The 21,195-nt window shown below is 41.2% G+C and overlaps 1 protein-coding gene across 2 annotated transcripts in view; it reads right to left on the minus strand.

The window, feature by feature from the left end:
- Positions 1-21,195, minus strand: part of ESYT3 (extended synaptotagmin 3) — a 59,491-nt gene that overhangs the window by 13,779 nt on the left and 24,517 nt on the right. For both annotated transcript variants that reach the window (XM_054971163.1, XM_054971162.1), the window contains exons 5-15: positions 14,575-14,641; positions 14,388-14,477; positions 12,009-12,064; positions 9,265-9,385; positions 8,311-8,484; positions 7,712-7,794; positions 5,910-5,958; positions 3,713-3,802; positions 3,226-3,288; positions 2,271-2,339; positions 1,099-1,164 (exon numbers count right to left, since the gene is read on the minus strand). In XM_054971163.1, coding sequence (XP_054827138.1) covers positions 1,099-1,164; positions 2,271-2,339; positions 3,226-3,288; positions 3,713-3,802; positions 5,910-5,958; positions 7,712-7,794; positions 8,311-8,484; positions 9,265-9,385; positions 12,009-12,064; positions 14,388-14,477; positions 14,575-14,641 — 928 coding nt within the window. The remainder of the gene's footprint in view (positions 1-1,098; positions 1,165-2,270; positions 2,340-3,225; positions 3,289-3,712; positions 3,803-5,909; positions 5,959-7,711; positions 7,795-8,310; positions 8,485-9,264; positions 9,386-12,008; positions 12,065-14,387; positions 14,478-14,574; positions 14,642-21,195) is intronic.

Genomic DNA, 21,195 nt, shown 5'->3' on the forward strand with positions numbered 1-21,195 from the left:
TGCTCCTAGATAGTTTTTTAAAGGTTTTTTTTTGTAAAAGGCAATTTCTATTGTGCTACAGCATTATAATGTCATTATAGTCTATTGCCACAATCTACCAATTCCTCTGAATTCCCAGCTTTCATTTTTAAAAAGGGCCCATTTCAACTTTTTGTTGTGGAGGTATAAAGGGGAAAGGTGCATTCTTGGGAAAAAAAAGGACTAGGGATTTACTTTTTAAAAATGCAAGCTTGGAATTCGGAGGAACTAGTAGCTCATGGCAACTAATTGTTATAACATTGTAATGCTATAGTGATCTAACAATCACTGAATTTTTAGATTCTTCAAGAAAACTTTTCTGGTGGTATGAGGAGGGAAATGGTAGCTACGCAGGGCTGAGCCAAGAAAAATTATCACAATGTCAGTGGGACCTTAAAATGTGTGCTTTCCCATCCATGTAGCATGCAAATGTGCTTTGACCACAATATTTCCAGGTTTGGGAAAGACTGGAATAAATAATGGGAAACCTGGGAAGTGGTTGATTAGGAGATGATGTCATGTGATGCTACAAAAAGTGCACCACTCTGGTTACCAAAGCAGAGCAAAACACCAACACAGAAGCAACTTCAGTGGCTGCAGCTTCCCAGTGTTCTAGAATGGGACTGAACATTCAACCAATATGGTAGTTTTAGTTCAATAATACTCCCACCATTTTACTCCACCATTTTAGAAAAGCGTTAACCCTTTTAAAAAAGAAAAATTAGGGTTAGATTTTTTTAAAAAACATTTGCATGCTGTCAGCATGCTCATCTTCTGAACAAAGCCAGTATTAGAGTATTGCAGCATTCCAGCCTCATTGGTCAAAAATAGTCACAAAACAGCAGTCTGACTATTTCCTCTGCTGTGATGCTACCATTCCCCTCACTACTGATACTGCTTTGGCAATATCACCAAGGATTATTTATTACTCAGAAAAGCCTCAAAGTGTTTAGGATAATTAATTCTTTGATCCTCTGCCACATGTTAAAAATAAAAACCACACAAAAATGAAAAAAAACCCTAAAGAGTTGTGTGACACAAAGGTTTAAGAAAAAACAAACAAAAAAGAACTTCCCTTACCTTACTTTTCTGAGTTTTGTTTCCCACTGTGAGCAGGACAAAGGAGGAAGGTTCTCGTTCCAACTTCTATATTATTTACGATGTTGATATAGAAAATAGTGTTAATAGCATCATAAGAAATGGAGGAGGCTTAAACAGGAACATTGGCATCAACTTTGCTATTCAACTTTTAGGGTTAGAGGGGAAACCCTACTTTGCAAAGATCTGTTTGATTTTTCTTTTTTGTAAATGTTATATTTTCTCAACTTAATAAAATATACTGCGCATCAAAACAATGCGCACTACCCTTTTTCCATGTCTTGAGTTATACCACTCAGGTATGAAGCTAGAACTTGAGTATAGTACAGTATTTGTTTTGCAAGGTGACCTATGTAGACAGTCACCAGCAGCCGGTACTGCAGTTCTTCTAGCATAAAAATTGAGAGTCGTCAATTGTAACTAAAACAGATAATCCTTTCATCACAAAAAATTCATGTTGAAAGTCTTAAGTCAGAGGACCACAGGTAATCTGCACATTATATTGCTTTAAAATTAACAATATGCATGGACCCAGAACAATCAGAAGTAGATAACAGTGTTGCCATCTGATATCCAGTAACGGAGATAATTAAAAAGAACTATTCTTTCTCCAAATGTTCAAAATCAGTAGCTGGCTTAGAAATCATGAGTTCTAAATGTTTGTAAATAAATAAATGTGTATAAAAAATAAAATGAGAAAGAGGTTGATCTTATTTACCTTCCAATTGTTTAGCCTCTCAAATTCAAGCTTGTTTCTATTATTATGAGGGCATCAAAACATTGTTTTGAGGAAACAGAGGCTTTGGGGACCCCGAACTGGGTAGAAAGGTAGCATGGAAATGTTTAAAATAAATAAAGGAACAAATAATTTTGTATGGATCATATGGAAGCCGCATTTCCAAATCTTGTTTTGAGAACTGGCTTCTCTGTGCTGCTCACTGCTGTATTTCATGCCCTTAAGCCAGCTAACAAGTCTTTTGCTTCGGTCAAATGCTAAACAGAGTTACTCCAGTTTATGCCCATTGAAATCAAGAGGCTTAGACTGGAGTAATTCTGCTTACAATTTTACTAAAAATCTTGATCCATCACAATGTCTACTATTTGTTCAGCATGCGTGACCCATTTGAGGCACTGGGGAAATAAAAGGCATTTACCTTGAGGTACCGGGGGGTTCTATATTTCTTCGCTCCATATTCACCATTAGAATATTCAAATTGATTTTTCTGTATTAGGGGAAAGTAACATTTATAATTAGAGGGATACAGTAAGTCAGATGTCATAACAACAAAAACCCTGCCCCACAGATGTCAGGAACAAGGGCCAGGCCACGCCTCTTGCCCACATGAGAACCCGAGAAAGAGCTGGAACAAAATATAGCGGATGAACATCCTGAAGGGAAAATATCCACCCAATAAGCAGACTGCTTTGTTTGTTGAGTTCAACGAATAACAAACAGCAGCAGAAGCAAATTTTACTGACAGTATGGAGGCTGAGACTTGCAGACTAAATGACAGCAAGCTATGGGTTAATTCTGAATCAGGTAAAGGTCCGGGACAGGAAATCAGTAAAAGGCCAGTTTACTAGGACTTAGACCTTCTCTGCTTTCCCCTCTTATAAACAAGTGAACCTATTTAATTGGGGCCTCTGAAGTATGCTCTGCTCAAGATTTTTTTTTAATGCTTTCAGAAGAATACCTTCACTTTCAGATGGCATGAACATGTACAGAATCTGGCAGCCACTAACCAAGCTGCGTTATAATAACAGCAACAAGTGCATTTATATACCTCTCTTTTAGACAGATTAGTTCCCCGCTCAAAGTGGTGAACAAGTCAGTGTTGTTATTATCTCCACAATACAGCTGGGGCTGAGAGAAGTGGCTTACCCAAGGCCACCTGCTGAGCTTACGGCAGTAGTGGAATCTGGACCTGCAGAGTGCCGATTTGCAGCCCAGCCATTTAACCACTATAAAGTAGTGTTTTGCCACTGAAATTAGTAAACTTTGCAGAGATGCTCTACTAGCCAGTGCTAATTCAGTACATGTAAACACTACATTGTAACAATTCAATAGGACTAGAAAGTATGTAAGTCTTGCTTCTTTGGTTTACTCACAGGGAGATTGAAAGCACAATCCAAATACACTACAAGAATTGCTGTGGCAATACCATTCTTGTCCTGAAAAATATCAAACCAAAATTAAAACATTGGTGTGAGTTGTTTGACATCCTTGCATCCATCCCTATGAAAAAGATGATCGAATGGCTGCTTGCTAGCTTCACTGTTGCCCATCTGCCGCACAGGGCCAAGCAGAATACCAACCGGGATGCAAGATCCCAGGGCCAGGGTGCTTCTCAAACTGCAGGAAACAGCCATGTATTATAAGCATATCTGAATTTCTTTCAAAATTCCAAGAAAACAAAGGCTCTTAAATACACAGTAAAATTTCAGGTACAGTACTTAGCTATGAAATTGTTTTAAGTGCAACTACCATGATAGATAGCAAAGAACATGCATCAAGTGATGATTCATTTTTGTTCTCGATCCTTTTTGCCTTGCTGTATTGATAGTGTCAAACTCTGGCAGCCTCACAAATACTCACCTCACAGAGTTTCTCTTGATCAGTCACCAAAGAAAACCACTCGAGCTTTAAATGCACGTGCCCACTTGCTATCTTGCTCAAGGGGAACCACTTTATAAAAAGAGGAAAAGCACATGAGCATCATAAAAAACACATTTGGCTCCAAGCTGTGCTGTCAAAAATATACAACATGGAATCCAACTTGCAGTTGCTTTGTTTCAGTTGATAAGGTAAGGTTTCAGTTGATAAGGTAAGGTTTATTTGAGACACCCTTAAATGCTAAAGGATTTAAACTGAATGTTTTAAATTAATGATTGTACTATTTATATTTTAAATGGCTATTGCTGATGTATTTTGTACTGTGTTTTAAATTGTTATAATCCGCCCTGAGCCCACTTGGTTGGGGAGGGCGGACTATAAATCTAAGTAAATAAATAAATAAATAGAAGCCAATAGGAAGATAATATTCTGTAGGGAGAGAAAAATGACATTTGTTTCTTTTAAAGAAGCGTATACATTTTTTAGTCATGCCCACATCAGAAGATAATGCATGAAGCTATTTGTGTTTGTGCTGTAGGCGGGTTTAAACACTAATTACCTTGTGCATAAGCACTCTGAGAAAACCCCATTGATTTGTTTATTATTTTTTATTTCATTTATATATCCCACCTTTCTCCCTGATGGAGACACAAGGCAGATCACATCATTCTCCTCTCATCCATTTTAACCTGACAACAACCCTGTGAGGTAGGTAGGCTGAGTGTGTGACTGGCATATGGTCACCCAGCGAGCTTCCATGGCAAATGGGGAACTTGGACTTGGGTCTCCCATTCCTGGCATTCTAACCTCTACCTCATGCTGACTCTCGATCTCAAATATTCTTGAAATGGCTTAGCAGTGTGCAGATGAGATCCAAAAGGGACTCAGAGGCAGCTTTAGAGGAGATGTCAGAAGTTGCCATTTGCATGAAGCATCCTCTTGTGCAATGTGAAACCCTCAGGTTGAAAAGGAAACTGCTGAAGCCCTAATGCGTGCACAGAGTTGCACCTCAGGCTCTTGGGATACTCAGTCAACACACCTTTCTTCCATGCTTTGTATGTTGTTAATTGTATATTGTTTCATTTTCATTGTTTTATTGCTTTGTTTCTATTGTTTTAATTGAGAGCCGCCTCAAGCAGGTTCCAGAGAAGCAAACGTATCCTCTAAATAATCTTGTGTTCCTTCCCTATAACCATTATCAGATACGAGTGAGTCTCTAAATGCAACACTGGTACGTATTTTTAGTGTACATTTATTCTTTCACAAGTCAGTCCTTGAATAGCTCAATACAAGTTTAACAACTTTTAGAACTGTACATGTTACAAATTAGCATATCAGCATGAATGTGCGGGAGACGTGGGATTGATTGGTCCCAATCATGCCTTTATGCAAACACAAAACATATTAACATAAACTATTGCAGAAGCTGTGTCAAATTTGCCTATGAAAAAGTTTGGCAAGTAATGCAATCCTGCAGCCTCCCCATATGTATAAATACTGCACATAATGGTAACAGATAAACCATTAGAAGTCACTTTTCTTCCTGGAAGAGGGAAGACCATATAGATTCTATTCAAATAAGCATTCCTGACTCAACATGTATAGGGCACAGTTCCTCAATAAACAATGAACAGAAACCATCCCCCTGCCCTCATTATCCTTTTTCCTGCCCTTTCTGGGTTTTGTTTTGCCTCTTACTTTTATGCATCAGCAAAATTTATTTCATTCTACATATCCTCAGTATTTTAAATCTCCAGTTTATTTATTGCTTCTCCTTCAACTGGCACTTTTTCATAAATCTGGTTTTAGTATGTATTCTCTCTTTCTGACCCATGATTCTGATGAGGTTGTCTCCTGCCTATGAAAATATTCACCACACTAAAAGGAGTAGCTTTTAAAGGGCCTCAAGCCTCCTTGTAGCTTTCAGAATGTTCATCAACAATCCTGAGCAAACACGGAAGGTTTTCACTGATAAGGAAGGAACACCTCTAACTGGGTACATTCTCTTCCTTCGTTTGTTTTTAATTTGTGAACAGGACATGTTGTTTGCATACTTGTTCTGATTAGTCTGACTTTTGATCTTCAAAAAAGTAACAGTCTTAAAAACAGATTCCACTTACTTTAAAGCCAACATTGTAAAATATATTAGGAAAAGTCACCAGATTTTCACAAGTTTTACCTCATCAACAACTCTGTCTTTCATCACATCTGCAAGGTTTATGAGCAAGCTGTAAAAATATAGAACATGTCTCACACAACCACACAAAACCAGCGTTTTAGAAGATACTGTATTCGCTTCATGTTTAACAGATACTGTACAACAGATAAACCAGTTATTACGCTTCTTCAATTTTAAATCAACTGTGTTTTTTGAGGGCTTGGATAGGTCCACAAGAGAAACATCTATGTAACTTGATATAGAGACATACAAAACAGAGATGCACAAAACAACCCCCCTTAGTACCATGGAATATTGTGCACCTCTCACAAGCTGTGGGGGTAGAATACGTCAGAAGAGGAGATCTTGCATGTTTCAAGAACTGATAGGCCACAATGAGACTGGGCACTCCCTTAAGGAAGTTTCACTATCGACTGAGATGTCACTTTCCTTTATATGCCCTGTTTAAGCTCTTCTCCCAGCACATGCGGTTTCCGGACTGGCTCAGAGAGTGCACAGTCACTTGTTCCTGAGGCCATGGTACTTCTCAGAATTTGCATTTTTTTAGGTTAGGACTGGAAAGACCCACTTTTTACTGGAAGTATGTTGATTCTAGTACACTGGTCAGCTGTTTTAAGACATTAGTCCAACCCAGGGGAAGCCCATACTTCAAGCAGAATTCTACTTTGTTTAAAATGTTATAATAACCCCAAATACAGAAGCTATTCTTCATTCTATCAAAAGATGAGGTGTCTGCTGTGTATAATGGGAGCAAACTGCTGTGCTCCCCTTCGATGGCTATGAGACAAAATGTGAGTGAAGTATTAGACTTTGATTTGCAAGATTCGGGAGCTAGCTTAATCACTCCATTTTAGTGGCGTAGCGTGCGTTGTGAGCGCTTGGGGCAACTCTCGGCAGGAGGTGGTGCTTGCGTGCATGTGCTCCAGGCCCCCTGAACAATAATGTCACTTCTAGGAAGTGACTTCTAGGAAGTAATGTCACTTCTAGGAAGTCACTTCTAGGAAGTGACAGCATCGCACAGAGCACGGCTGCCCCCCAGCGAGCACTCCTCTGATTTGGGGCTGCTTGCCTCCCTGCCCCTTACCCCTCCGCTGCAGCTACTTGCTGCAGCCACCGGCACCACTGGGTGCTTGCTACAGCCACCTGCGCTGCAGCTGCTTGCCGCAACCACTCAGCATGCTCCTCAGCCAGCAGCCGCGGAGAGCCAGCTTGGTACCCAGTAAGCTGGCCACCCCATCAGTGTGGCAGGCAGCCAGGGTGGCACGCATGGCTTCCCAGCTCCCACAGACATGGTGCAGGCTCTCCCTGGCAGCCGGTGGCTGGCCCTCTGCCCCCCCCCCCCCCCACTACGCCATTGCTCCATTCCTATCTTGTTCCATTTCTATGAAAGTCACACCACTGGCACATCTGTGTTACACTAGTCCAGAGGTGAATGTTATGTGTGAAATTACCCATTCCATCACCTATCTGATAGCCAATCTAAATGGACAAATGGATCCCTCCTTGGACTGAGGAACTATATTTCTGAAAGCTTTCTCACATCAAAACTTCTTTACACAGAAAAAAAACTAGCACAGCTGGGAAGGCTAGCACTTCCCCCACTAAAATGCTGGTTGTGGACACAGAGGGAATTTCTGATGTGGGAAAACATTCTACTTTGGGATCGATACCCCAACTGCATTTAGAAGCAATACAGTTCAAGAAGTGTTGCGCCATGTCCTTTCTATACTGAGCTGCAGGGTTTAAATTGGCTTTATATGGCAACAAATACAGATGAAGAAGAGGACACTCATATCCATCACCTGCCCAGGAAGTCATCTTTATCTGGGTCTTCGTCATACAAGTCTACCTCCAGATCTTGACCAGGCACTTCATGGACAACAAACTGCAGGGCAAAGACAGACTATTTAAAAGATTAAGAACAACCCATACCTATTGTTCTTGAAACACCACTGTACAGAGTAAATTGTAAGTATTCGGTTTTCTTACTTCTCTGAAATTACCATTTTCACAGAAACAGCACTTTCTTGTTGGCTAAGTATAATCCTGCAGATGCAGGAAGAACAGCAATATCGTTGTGACCCTTCATTCACTCTTCCCACCCCTGTTGATCAGATAAATAGTGCAAGACAATTGCTGGTTTTCCATTTCACAGCTTACTACATAACTCAATTTCCCTCTAAAGTATGCTTTTGGAAACAGTGAAAAGGACTGCAGATAGTGAAATATGTTACACGGGACAGACTCTTCTACTTTGATTCAATTATATTTATGCCATACTAACTTTGTTCCTGAGATGAGTTATTTTAAAAACATGAATTTCTAAATAGAATCTCTTCCTTTAAGAGAAACTATCAGCTTCCTGCTTGCAGCTAAATAAATGTTATAAGTGGGGGACCACCTCAAAGGTTTCATTCCAGATGGGATTCAGGTTTCTTTGAATGGTCTTGCTTCGGAACTGCACCAAGCCAACCCGAAGAATGGCGTATGGGTCCGACTTTCCGCGGATTGCCCCAAGAAAGTGATCTTTTTGGACAAGTTTCTCAGCTTCTAGTAGGTGCACTTTTACTACTCCCTTTAAAAAATCCAAACAAAATACAAGAGTTACTTGAAAATGTTCACTAAGTGCATATGTCAAAGGATTCTGCATTTATTTCAAATGCAGGAACCAAGATCGCTGCGTACTATTAATTCAGCCAAAACACACATTTATTGTCAGTGGATTTATTCTGCAACTTAAAACTAAGGATGCAAATTTCTATTTTATAAATACAAAAGAGTAACAGAATAATATGTATTGCTCATAAGATATACACATAATACAACATTATAATTTCAAATTCTATTCCTGGATAACTCTCTTTCCATAGAGCACAGCACATCAGTTGATGCCAGTGCATCACAATGTTCAGTGTTCTTAGAAAATTGCAAAGCTGTTAATCTTATTGTATTTATTATCTCTCATATCTTTAACAACTATTCTTCCTAATTAGGGGGGGAAAGTCTCACAATTTTTCATATGCTGCACGGGGAAACCCACTTCAAAACTAGACATTTGTTTACAGTCCCCTACTCTCCAAAAGAAACTTGTTCAATATCTAAATTCTGCAAAGTCCCGTAAGATCTTGGATGGATGGGGAGAAAACAAGCAACCCCATCAATATTCGTCAACACAGGTGGCTGAGTACACAGTTCAAAGCTCAGGTTCAGGCCAGACAATGGCATGTTGTAAGCTAGCTATCCCATCTTTTGCCCTTAACACCTTGCACAACATGCAAGGTGGAGAAGGGCTAATAAGTCTCTCTCTCCTGCCTTGCTAGTAAGTCAAGACTTAAAGTTCTAAGACAACACTTACGTATGGAATAGGGAACCGCAAGCTAGCCACATTAATATTCTTTTTCAGTGGGATAGTGATTCTGTTCGGCAACACCAACCGGGAAGCTATGAGATCTTGGATTAAGGAATCAGATAATACACTGAAAGGAGAAAACATTTCATTTTTAAATTATATTTAATTTTTTAAAATCATTGTGGCATATCAACCATGTATATTGGCTAAGGCTGTTGTTCCCCCAATGGGGGTGGGGGGATCCCCTGTTACCATCCTCCGCCCCCCCATCCATCTGGCCGGCAGAGGGGATAGGTAGGGCAGCAAGCCTCCAGAGCACACACTTGGGGTGGTGAGATATCACTTCCAGGAGCGACATCATCATGCTGTATCAGAAGCGCTCCTATGTTTTGCGCAAGGTTGATATGGGCCCCAAATAGGCTGACTCAGGCCCATTTGGAGCCCAAATTAGCCTGGTACGAAGCATGTATGTGCTCTCAGGGCAGTGAAATGATGTCATTTCCAGGAAGTGACATCACTGTGCAGGCCTGGGAGCGCACAAGCATGAAGAAGAAAAAGAAAGTGAAGGCCAGGTCTATCCCTCCCATTGGGAGGATAAGGGGACCTGGCAACCCTAATACTGGCCTATCATGCCCTAGGCCATACCCATAAGAACACAGATTATAAAGAAAAGCACCCTGTTGGATCATGGTGAGCCACAAAGATACAAACATATGTGCAGATAAGTAAAGGATCTTTCAGATCTTCAGAAAGAATTACATTGGCCTACACCAGAGGATATCTGGATCAAAGGAATGTTTTAGTGAGATTCTAGCAAAGACAACCTTGCATTAAAATGATTAGGAAAAAAACACAAGTCAGTTCTCACAAAGAGCCTTTATACAAGAAAAGAGAATGGTTACATATGAGTTCTCTGTAGCTCTTTAAAATATCTCCAGATCAAAATGCAAAAAACTACAGATGTCATTCAGCTTGTATTTCATACCTAAATACGTTAATGCACACAGTTTGTCCAGGGTCAGCCCCAGAATCCTCATACTTACCAGAAGGGGCAGGGGAGAAGGATTGCTGGAGAAGCCCACCTGGCAACTCCCTGCACATATCAGAATTTGGCACCGCCCCTCCCAGGGCAGCAGGGCAGTGCACTCTCCATGTGGTAGGCCTGTCAAAGCCAGGCCTGCCCAAGTGGCTGGCAGTATACCCAACCCAGCAGGGCTGGTTGAGCAAGGAACAGCTGCTGTGTGGGACCTGAGCCTTAGTGTGCCAGTATCTGCTGGTTGGGGGAAGCAGATCAGCCATTTAAGGTAGATGGAGGATGAGGCTCAAGGCTTGCTTGGCCCAGTCATATCCAATTGACAAAGCTCTCACCCATCAGCCTGGGAAGGTGAGGCAACCCTCAAGGAGGCATGGAGAGGAACCCAGGGAGTCTCTCTCAGAAGGGCCAGGGACTCAGGCCGAGGGGGACACGCTAGTCCTTCTGCCAGCTAACCAGCTACAGAGGAGGGCAGTAAAGAGTTGGGTTCCCAAGTGTGCACTAGTTGCATGCAATTTCCCGGGAATTCCTTCCTCTGCCCATTGATCACTGGCGAGCAGCAGCAGGAGGAAAAGGCTGCCTAGAGTGTGTGTGCCATTGGCAGGCAAGTTAGAGAAATGGCCACACAAGCACTCCTGCTGATGATGTCGCTTCTGGTGTGACCAGAAGCAATGACTTCGCAAACATAGCAAAAGTGGGGAGAATTGGGTTAAGATGATAATGGGCGTAGGTACTCACTGCCCATTATCAAGCTCACTGCTCAGTCCAGTTCACAGGGTAGAACTGGACCGAGCCTGACAGTGCTGCAGACACAGGTATTCACATTCAAATCACACAGAAACATTAAAGATTTTGTTCTTTTAAGAAAACTAACTACAGAACAATAAAAAAACAAATGCTTTGTTCAGTTAGCCAAAAACGACTGGGGATATCATTCAAACCCACAAAACAAACAAACACTCATGCAAAGAAAATGTAATGGGTTCATTTTCCCATGCGAATAAAATTTTATTGTACTTAAGGTCTGACATCACAGAAAATATGCAGCCATTGTGGTAAAAGCAAGAAAAGGCTCTCTGGCCATAGAGCTAAGTAGCTGAATATCCGAAGAGCAAAACAACCGAGCAAGTTAATAGGGTTCCACAATTACAACAGTGACTGCTGTAATGTTCCATAATGCATAAAGTAGCTCACTACATATATTGTGAACACAAACTTTGTGGAGTTTTCATAAAATCTCTGGCATCTGAGATGTCTGTCTGCGTGGTGTATTGGACAAAGTGGGCATAAAACGGAGGAGAGGAGAACAACTGGGCAGAAAAGGCAGAGAATAAGCCAACCAATCAACGGGGGTGATCGATGTCCTATAACCACCACTGTGGAACAGCAACCATGCAAGCCCTTCACACATGTATGGTGAGAACATCCTATATGTGGTCCTCCCAATACATGCGAGTGCTATTTTGTCTGAAATAGGCAACGCACATGCATTCAGCACTGGTATATATGTATCAGAACCCTGGGAAATCAGGGTTCTGATACACATTCCAAAACTGGAATATAAACATGTTGCCCCTTTCAGACAAGATGGTGACCATGTGTATTGGGAGGATGCAGCAAGCAGCCTTCACTTGGAGACTAACAAGTGAGCCAGTGCCAATATAGCCCCCTCATATTTGGCATATCTTTAAAATGACAGAAAGATGTGAACACTTACCTAATGCCTGGAGCATCTAACAGGTTCGTCAGTCCTGCCCAGTTGATTTCCAAATGCTTATAATGAGCATTAAAAAGAAAAGACAGTTAACTATCAACACACAATTATGAAAAAGCAGAATGGATGAAAAGAAGTACAGAAACTGATTTCACTGCAATTAACACTGTTAACATGATTCTTCAGCCATTTTAAATATGCCAATCAACATTATTTTAATTGATCTCTAATGTGTGTAGCATTTTAGTTTGGTATGAGGTTTGTGTGTAGTCATTCCAAATGAGCTCAGATTATTCACAGCCATTGAAACCTTGAGGAATCATGTGGTCATCGCCAACTCATGCCCATTACAAATGCATGACATCTGCCATCATGAATTCCATAAGTAAGACTTAACCAGGGCAACACTGTGCTCAGATGGCCTGTATCACAAGGAGATGATTATGCAAAGCCTTTCCATGTTTCCTTTCATAGAGTCTGTCGTAACCATCCAGCACATTTGTTGCATAAGGGCACATGTATTCTACTTGCGGCAACTCTTTATGCTAAACAGATGTCTGCTGTACGCCAAAGTAATTAACCAATTTTAGAACTTATACTGCTTGTTTTAGGGATGACACAACAGTTTATTAGACAGCTATGTACTGTAAAACAGTCTGAAGGCGAATAAAATGAGATCAAGAGAAAAATCCAGGGAAGGATAAAATGGGTCTAAGAGAAGACAACACAGGAATAAGAAACCTCTCTGGAGATGCAATATATATACATTTGGAAACGAAATCTGCATATCTCCATTACCTTGTGCCTCTTTATATTGTGCTATTAATTATGAATACAGACTGCTCAGCCAGCAGCTTCTGGCTGAGCAGTGTTCACTCAGGCACAAAATGTTGTATTCCCTCCCCCACCCCCGCCACAAGTAACATCACTACACAGGAATCAATATAAAGGGCCACCATGCTTGAAAATATCCACTTGCTTAGTCACACATGGTGAATAACAGTCACCTCTACCTCTTTCATCATCAGAGCTTTACTGACAAAAAAGGAAGGAGGAGGCCATTTAACCCCCTTCACCTCCCATGATAGCCCCCGCCACCATCCACATGGCTGTTAGGCCACACAGCTCACACAATGCCAGGAAACGACTTTTCAGGGATTACTGGGGGGGGGGAAACAGGACAAAAGATCCATGTTCCTTCTGCTATCAGTATTCAGGTTCTAACCCTATAAAATGGAATAGCACTTTTGTACATTTTAGAATACAAATTCTAAAATTCTTTAAAACATTTCTATCTGTTCTTATCTCCCTGGACTCAAGGCAGAGCACAACTAGTAAGTAACCATTCAGACTTGGCAGACCCAAGAGTTAAACCACACAGGATCAGCCGCTCACAGCCAGATCTGCTGGAAAAGTTCATCCTCCACCAAATGCTCTCTAGGCCTTACATGCCTCCCTAAATGTAGCAAGGGCCAGTGCCCTCCTTGCCCACTCTGGCAGGCCATTCCAAAGGACTGGGACCACCATAGAAAGGCCTGGGATCTTGCTGTGGCTGTGTGGACAGTCCTAAGGGAAGGTTCATAAAGAAGGAGGCTTTGAAGAATGTAAATGGCACAAGTGTAAACTGGGAGATGAGGTTTGAGAAGTATGATGGCCCTGGGATGTAAAGGGCTTTAAAGGTAATAACCAGCACTTTGAAAATAGGTATGCATTTTCAGCAGCTGGCCCCAGGCCTTGCTGCTGCATTTTACACCAATTGGAGCTTCTGAGATTGTCAAAGGCAGCCCCACACCGAGCACATTATGTACTCCAGTCTGTAGATTATGGCAGCATGGATCAGTGTAGGCAGGATGCAGATAAGGGGCCAGTTTACAAGCTAGATGTTGTTGGAAGAAGGCACTCCTAGCAACAGAAATGACTTGCTCATCCAGTGCAAAAGCTGGGTCCAAGAGCAGTCCTAAGCTCTTAACTGGACCTCCCTTAAAAAACTTAACCCAGTCCAAGCGTGGTGAATCAACACTAGCCAAACACAGAAGGACCAACATTCACAACTCTATTAGGAAACAGATAAGAAAAGCTGCAATAGAGGGGAGTTGGCAGATTAACACTGAAATCCTAAACAGAGTTACTCCAGACTAAGCCATTTTACTGCAAATCTCAGCCACAATGTACTACTGAGCTTTAGGAAAACGACTGTCTTTCAGCCTCAGTTCAACATCTGGAATAATACTGGCTTGACTTGCAGGATACTTTGAAGACTGAAATGTCATATGCAAATGTTAAAGCATTATCATTATTTAAATAATATGGACAATAAAACTGACATATCATAAGCAAGAACAAGGGCTCTGGTTCCAGATTTAGAATTCACAATGGACTTACAGGTTTCTGAATGAAAAACATGGTTACAGCTCCAAAGAAAGGGACATCAGCCATAAGGGGCTCTAGTATCACTCGTAACGTTCCATACAGCTGCAAAGTAAAATAAAAACAAGGGAATGTTATTTAGGTCATTTGATCTAGAAAGTGGCTGAAAATGTTCCATAAATGCAAATTGTACTATACTCACCTGTATTCCTTTCACTCCTACTCTGAACTTTGACAATTCCATGTTAATTTCACAGTCCCCTATATAACTGAAGGAGAATTTAAAGAGTTTATCATGTTACAGAAGAAAAAAGATACAAAATGTTCAGGGCTGTTTAGGATCCTTCCTTGGAGCCAAAATGGGCTTATTATAGCCACAACTCAACTTGCACAATAACCCAATCAAGAATAAAACAAACTGTGTCACCTTTGAGCAAGGAGGTGTGGACAAGGTTCTTTGGGGTGAATCAATTTTTTAAGAGTTTTAAAGGAAATTCCATTTAAAATATACTCAGCCTTTCATTTTGGAAAGTAGGCAACTGATTTTCAAATCAATTTCCTTTTCTACTACTAATTTTTTTAAAACCATGTGGCAATATTGCTCCTAAAGTCAGAGATTATTCTTTGTATAAATTGCATTTATATACAGTTTTATGTATTTTAAAAATTGTCATTATTTAATATATCATAATTTGTATTCAACTCTAGAAAATTCTATAATTTAGTTAAAGGCAAGAATTAATTAAAAGATTTTTTTTAAACCTAGATACTTTATTCTTGTTTTAACATTAAGAACAAAAAAAATCAGCAAGTAAGTAATTATATTAATTAGCTTTATTTACTTTACTTTGCCATTGGTCAGAAGATGTGACCAGACCTGATTAATTATATATGAAGGTTGGTAGGTTAAGGGATCCTTCAAAGCCATACTTCTATCTACATTTACTCCCAAGTAAATCCTACTGAATTCAGTGGGGCTTACAGCTAAGTAGTTATATCAAGTCTCAAGCTCCAAACTTTTCTTCTGAATTTTCCAGTATTGCCAGCTATACAAGAGTATAACTACAAAAATGGATAAAGAATTGTGCATGTAGAAGTACACCAGCATGGTGTAGTGGTTAGAGTCTGGGACTAGGATTTGGGAATCCCAGGTTCTAATCCTCACTCTGCCATGGAAACTTGCTGGGTGACCATAGGCCAACCACATGGACTCAGCCTAACCTACCTCATAAGGCTACTGTGGGGATAAAATGGAGGAGACAAGAATGACATAAGCCACCTTGGGTTCCAACTGGCGAAACGATGGGGTAAAAATAAACAAAATAAAATATTTAGTGTTAAACTCTGAAATAGGCTTAGATAGTTTTGAATGGCTCTTTAATCTACTTTGATATTTGATAGAGAACAGTGGCGGGTTTTTTGCATTTTAGGCTCTTCAAACCTTCATAAAAAACAGGACAACAACACTTTCCCTTTAAGACGTATGAAATGGAAAAAGTAGACAGTTCACCATTAGAACCAGCAAAGGTTGATCTCTCTCTCTCTTTTTTTTAAACACATCACAGAACCAGCTTTATTAGATCCTGATGTTGGGACTCTTGGGACTACAAACACATGTCAGTATTATACAGTCCTCAGCTGCGATGAGCCACATTAAGTATAAAAACAGAAAAAGGAGCTTCAGTAAGGAATCTGGAACCGAGTATGCCAAAACCCATGTAGAGTGAAGCCACCAGAAAAACCAGCAATTTCTTGTAGATGTCCCAGGTGTACTTGGCAGAGGCCACTTCATAAACGAAGAACCAAGCGGTGAAGAACATGCCAATGGCTAGCAGCACCACAGTGAGCTGGGGGAACACGGCCGGGTTCACCGGGCTAGTGTATCTGCTCATTGTCTCAAGCGCCATGACTCTGATGATGGCTGCCCCTTAGGTTGATCTGTTTTTTATTTTTCTTCAGGTTTTGTCATGTGGCTGAATTTCTGAGTTGAGGGAGATGCCATTTGAACTGCCTGTACAGCTTTCTAATGCGTCACTTTATTTTTGCTGCTAAGTTCTACTTTAAAGAAAAAGCCAAAACTGGGAGAGAAGAACCATAAAGGCAGGTGGGCATGGGAAAAATGACCCCATCTGAAATTTCAACATTTGATCCAAATGTGTTATGCATACAGTTTAAAGAGGCTATCTGAAATTTCCCCCTTTGAAATAATTTGACCTTGTCTTTATAACGTTCATGAGTGAAATTGATTCAAAACAGGAAGTCTTCATGTGAAAGTGCCCTTAGAATGAAACTCCACTTTCTTAATAAGTCCATGGGTTATACAGATATATGGGTTTAATGGCTAATCCTAGTCAAGGACCTCAGTGGGTTGAGCACTTAAAAAAGGCAAGTTATGTTTTAAAAGCTGCACAGATTTCCAAATAAGAGAAGTAACCCAATAGGAGAAATTAATCATTTTGTGCTGATGAGAGAAAAATGTATAAAATTATGAGGCTCTCAAACTGCATAGAGGGAATTAAGACACATAATCTGAATGAATCATAAATATTGTGTTAATTTTAGTTGCTTACAAGTCACACCATTGATACACTTTCAGTATTTTCTTCACAATTGTGGGAAGGACCCAAAGATCCTCTAACAGTGCCATCCCAAACAGAGTTACATCATTCTAAGTCCATTGAAATTAGTGGGCTTAGAAGGGCGTAACTCTGCTTAAGATAGCACCATAAGTCACCCTTCTGAACTGGTAAATAGATACTCGGACAAAAGCAACCAGTAAGATGCATCAAAGCAAACTCAGTTTAGCTGAAGCTCCTATGTCACATGATTCCCAAAGTGTTTAAACTAAACTTGCATTTCCGGTCGGCTCTGCATCCCTTTCCCTGATTCAAGAGGGTTAGCATAGAAGTCACATCCTGCTCTATAACAAACTGGTTCTTTGAGTTTGCATGACAGCATGCTTATTTAATTCCTATAACTCTCGGATTCCCTAATATGCAAGGAGCCTATTTCAGACATACCAGTGATGTTGTGAAAGGCAACAAGGGTTCAGAATACACTACCCAAATCCACACGTCCTGCTTATCTGCTTATTATAACACCTGCACTTTCAGACATTTTACTCTGGTTCCACAAAAACATATACTTTATATGTAATGTGTACCTCCCCCCCCCCAATAAAATGTATACATGTACAACCAAGATTAGAAACAGGAAAGGATGGGGGGATACTTAGGACTGGCCCACACACAGAGCTACAGCCTGTATGTGACAAATATTTGGGATTTCCCCTCTTGCTGTAATGTGCAAGGCAGCTACACATCTCCTCATGCACCCCTCTATTATATTCTATAGCCTGAGGTTGCTGGCACTTCAGTTCGAGATTGCCATCATTTGTTCACTTGGTTTTAACAGAGAATTCAGACACTGTTATTCACAACCTGTTGCTTTCCAATGTTTTCCTTACTGTCCTTCCATTTTTTTCCAGGCTTGATCTGTGTCCTTAAACACCCACTCCATCCCAATAAAAACGCAATAGGATCTCCAGGCTGTCCATTTCTCAGGACTACTATCCCCTTTCATTTTTTTTCTCCTTTCCTTCTGCTTGCAGTTTAAATAATTAGGTTCTGTTCTCACCAGGCCTCTGCCATGTATGAATCAATTGTTAATTTGCAGGTGTTGCTATAAGTGGGGAGGGGGGGTTAAGTATGTTTTTAAATTTTGCAGTCAAATCAATCCTGATTTATTCATGACCGTTACAGCTCTATTACAAAACCACAATAATACTGAGCACTGATTTGACTGAGAACAATTCATCATTTGACTCAAGAATGTCAACCTTACAGAAGTAACTAATTTGTTAATTTTCAAGTTAAAGAACAAAAGATAGATTGCAGGGGAAAGCACTCTGTAAAGTCATATGGTGACAGATTAGGAAACTTTTAGTGCAAAGATGCAGTAGGGTTTTGGGGGAAGAGATAAGACATTTGGATAGCTCTTCTGGCAGAAGCCATGCAACCTTCACCAAATATATATTTCTGCTCTCTTCTTCCATGTTAGGTCAAATCTCCGTATTTCAGTTAGGCACTTAATAGTACAATGCTAGAACCATCATATGATTGTTTTTCCAGGTCAGTTAATAACTTCTGAAGAAGCTGTTTTAGATGCCTTCATCCCCCAAATCATACATGCTCATACTCTGGTAGCTAGCATGGCAGCTGTGGTTGCCAACTCTGGGTTTGGAAAATCCAGAAGGTCTGGGGGTGGGACCTGGGTTGGGTGCAGTTTGGGGGAGGGCCTTAGCAGAGTATAATGCCCTAGAATCCACCCTCCAAAGCACCCACTTTCTCTAGGGGAATTGGTCTCTGTTGTCTGGAAATCCCCAAGCCCCATCTGGATGTTGGCAATCCTAACGAGAGCTCTGTTAATGACGGTGGCAGAAGCATAAAAATCCAGTTTTCAGCAGACTATGATAGACAGTGAATAAAAAGAGATGAGGTGGAATTATCACTGTGGTCAACCCCCAAGAGAGGAAAGATAATGGGCATCTTCCTTATCAAAGGTATAGTCAGGAAACTGGCAGCTGTTATTAGATTTAATTTGATTTCTGCTTCTCAGGCAAACTACTTCCTATGTCGTAGCACAGGCTATTAAATTCCTCATGGTTCACTCACAACTTGTAGCCTGCTGGGCACATATAGGAGATACTTCAGAAGAATTAAAATGGCTTTGATGCCATAGGAATGAAAACTCACCCTTATCTACAGCTGATTGCAAAGCATACCCAGGAGGTGCCTCTGCCACCTCATTCTGTGGAGCTTCTTGACTCCTTCCTTAGATAAAAAGGTAAAGGTAGTCCCCTGTGCAAGCACCGAGTCATTACTGACCCATGGGGGGTTGTCGCATCACAACGTTTTCTTGGCAGACTTTTTACGGGGTGGTTTGCCATTGCCTTCCCTAGTCATCTTAGCAAACCTAATAATGTCCACTTTCCAAAAGCTGTGATAATTATTGTATCCATCATGCTCTGCCCCTCAGCCTGTGTTCTTATTAATAATTAGCATATTCCATGCTTCCAAAATACTTATGTCATGTCATGTGTACCAAAAAGATTTCACGAGTAGATCTGCCCTGAGCCTGCCAATGTGGGGAGGGCAGAATAGAAATCGAAACAAATAAAATAAAATAGATAAACTGGAAGTTTGACACATTTTTTCTTCTTGAGCAGGATCACATTAGCAATAAGGTATCAGAAATACGAACCCTTTGCAATCACATGTACTGGGACTTTACCAGGCACACGTTATAAGACTCCTGATCTTCCCAACATCATATTGCACGAATAGGGACAACATGCATATTTATCAAGCATGCAAAACTTCAGTACACATGAACAATTGAATTTTTCAGTGTCTTCATTCATATGCATTGAGACTATACATACATGATATGTACAAGTTTTGTCCCGGTACATACAACATGTCTAACACACTATCCAGGAGTGGTAGTCCCACCCCTGCTCTCATCTATTCCAGAGGAGTCTCCGGCAGCAGGCAGCCTTGCCCAGGCACCACTGAAACAGACAGCTTGACTGGGGCCTGTGTGGAAAGGAACAAGGATGAGGCCGTGGCCAAAGGTGCGCCAGCAGCGACCCCAGAGACTTGCAGGCCTGGCAGAAGGGAGGCAGGGCCCAGGCAGTAGACCTTCCCTGGAAACAGGCCAAAGGGGGGGCCAGCAGCAGATGGGGCCTCCTGGGACCTATGCAGGCAGGCAGATCAGCCTCTTAAAATCTCTGAGGAGGGTGGGGCAGGAGGAGAGAAGGACTCAGCCAAAGAGGCTATTGGCCTAGGTTCCCTTCATTCACCTTGGACCTGCCCCTCAAGAGATAACATTGAGGGAGTCCAGGGTCAGCCCACTCCTCAGACAATCCTTTATGAGGCCAACCCAGGGAGAGGCGCTCTGACCTGGATAGCACAGGCAAGCCTAATATCTCAAGCTAAGCAAGGTTGGCCTTAGTTAGTCATTAATTGAATGGGAGACCTCCACAGAAGACCAGGGTCACTAAGCAGAGGCAGGCTACAGCAAACCACTTCTCTGTTAATCTCTTGCCTTAAAAAAACCACCACAAGGATTGCCATAAGTCAACTGTGACTTGAGGGGCACTTTCTACCACCACAGAGGGTCAAGGAAGAGGGGCCAGACCACTCCCAAGGAAAAGGCTGGGAGAGGGGGAGAGAACAGGGCGATACAATCCTTCTCCCTCTTTGTATGCTGAGTCTCATCCAAGGCTGGATCAAGGAAAAGGGATGCTGGAGAGCACTACAGCTCCAGACTCTGGCCCAGCAAAGGGAAAGTCTGACACTCACTTGTCGTGGGTAGCGCATGATCCTATTATACAGGATCCCAGTGCATGAGACTAACATCTGAAAACGGCTATTGTTGCCTTGCGTCAGTCACTCTGTTCGGGTATCACGCGATACTGCAGTTTATTTTAACTATGGTCAGTTCATGAAACCAGGATTTGGCTTATAGCCAGTCACTCAAACCCTGGTTTTCCCCAACAAATACTGGTTTCATTTCCTTCTCATTGTAATCAGGGAGGGCAATACTAAGTAACAAGCTAGAGCTAAAAATGGGGTTATGCCAAGATGTCTGTTCATGAATCACATGAAGCCACAGCTAAATTACATGTGGTTAATAACCAGTTTCACCACCTAGTATGTCAGATCATACTTAATCATAATTTGCAGAGTGGACTGCATTCAGTCATACTAACCACAGTTTGCTCAAATAAACTACGATTTTGTACGAAGCCTGAACTGAG

Source organism: Eublepharis macularius, chromosome 2 (assembly GCF_028583425.1).
Source record: "Eublepharis macularius isolate TG4126 chromosome 2, MPM_Emac_v1.0, whole genome shotgun sequence".
NCBI lineage: Eukaryota > Metazoa > Chordata > Lepidosauria > Squamata > Eublepharidae > Eublepharis > Eublepharis macularius.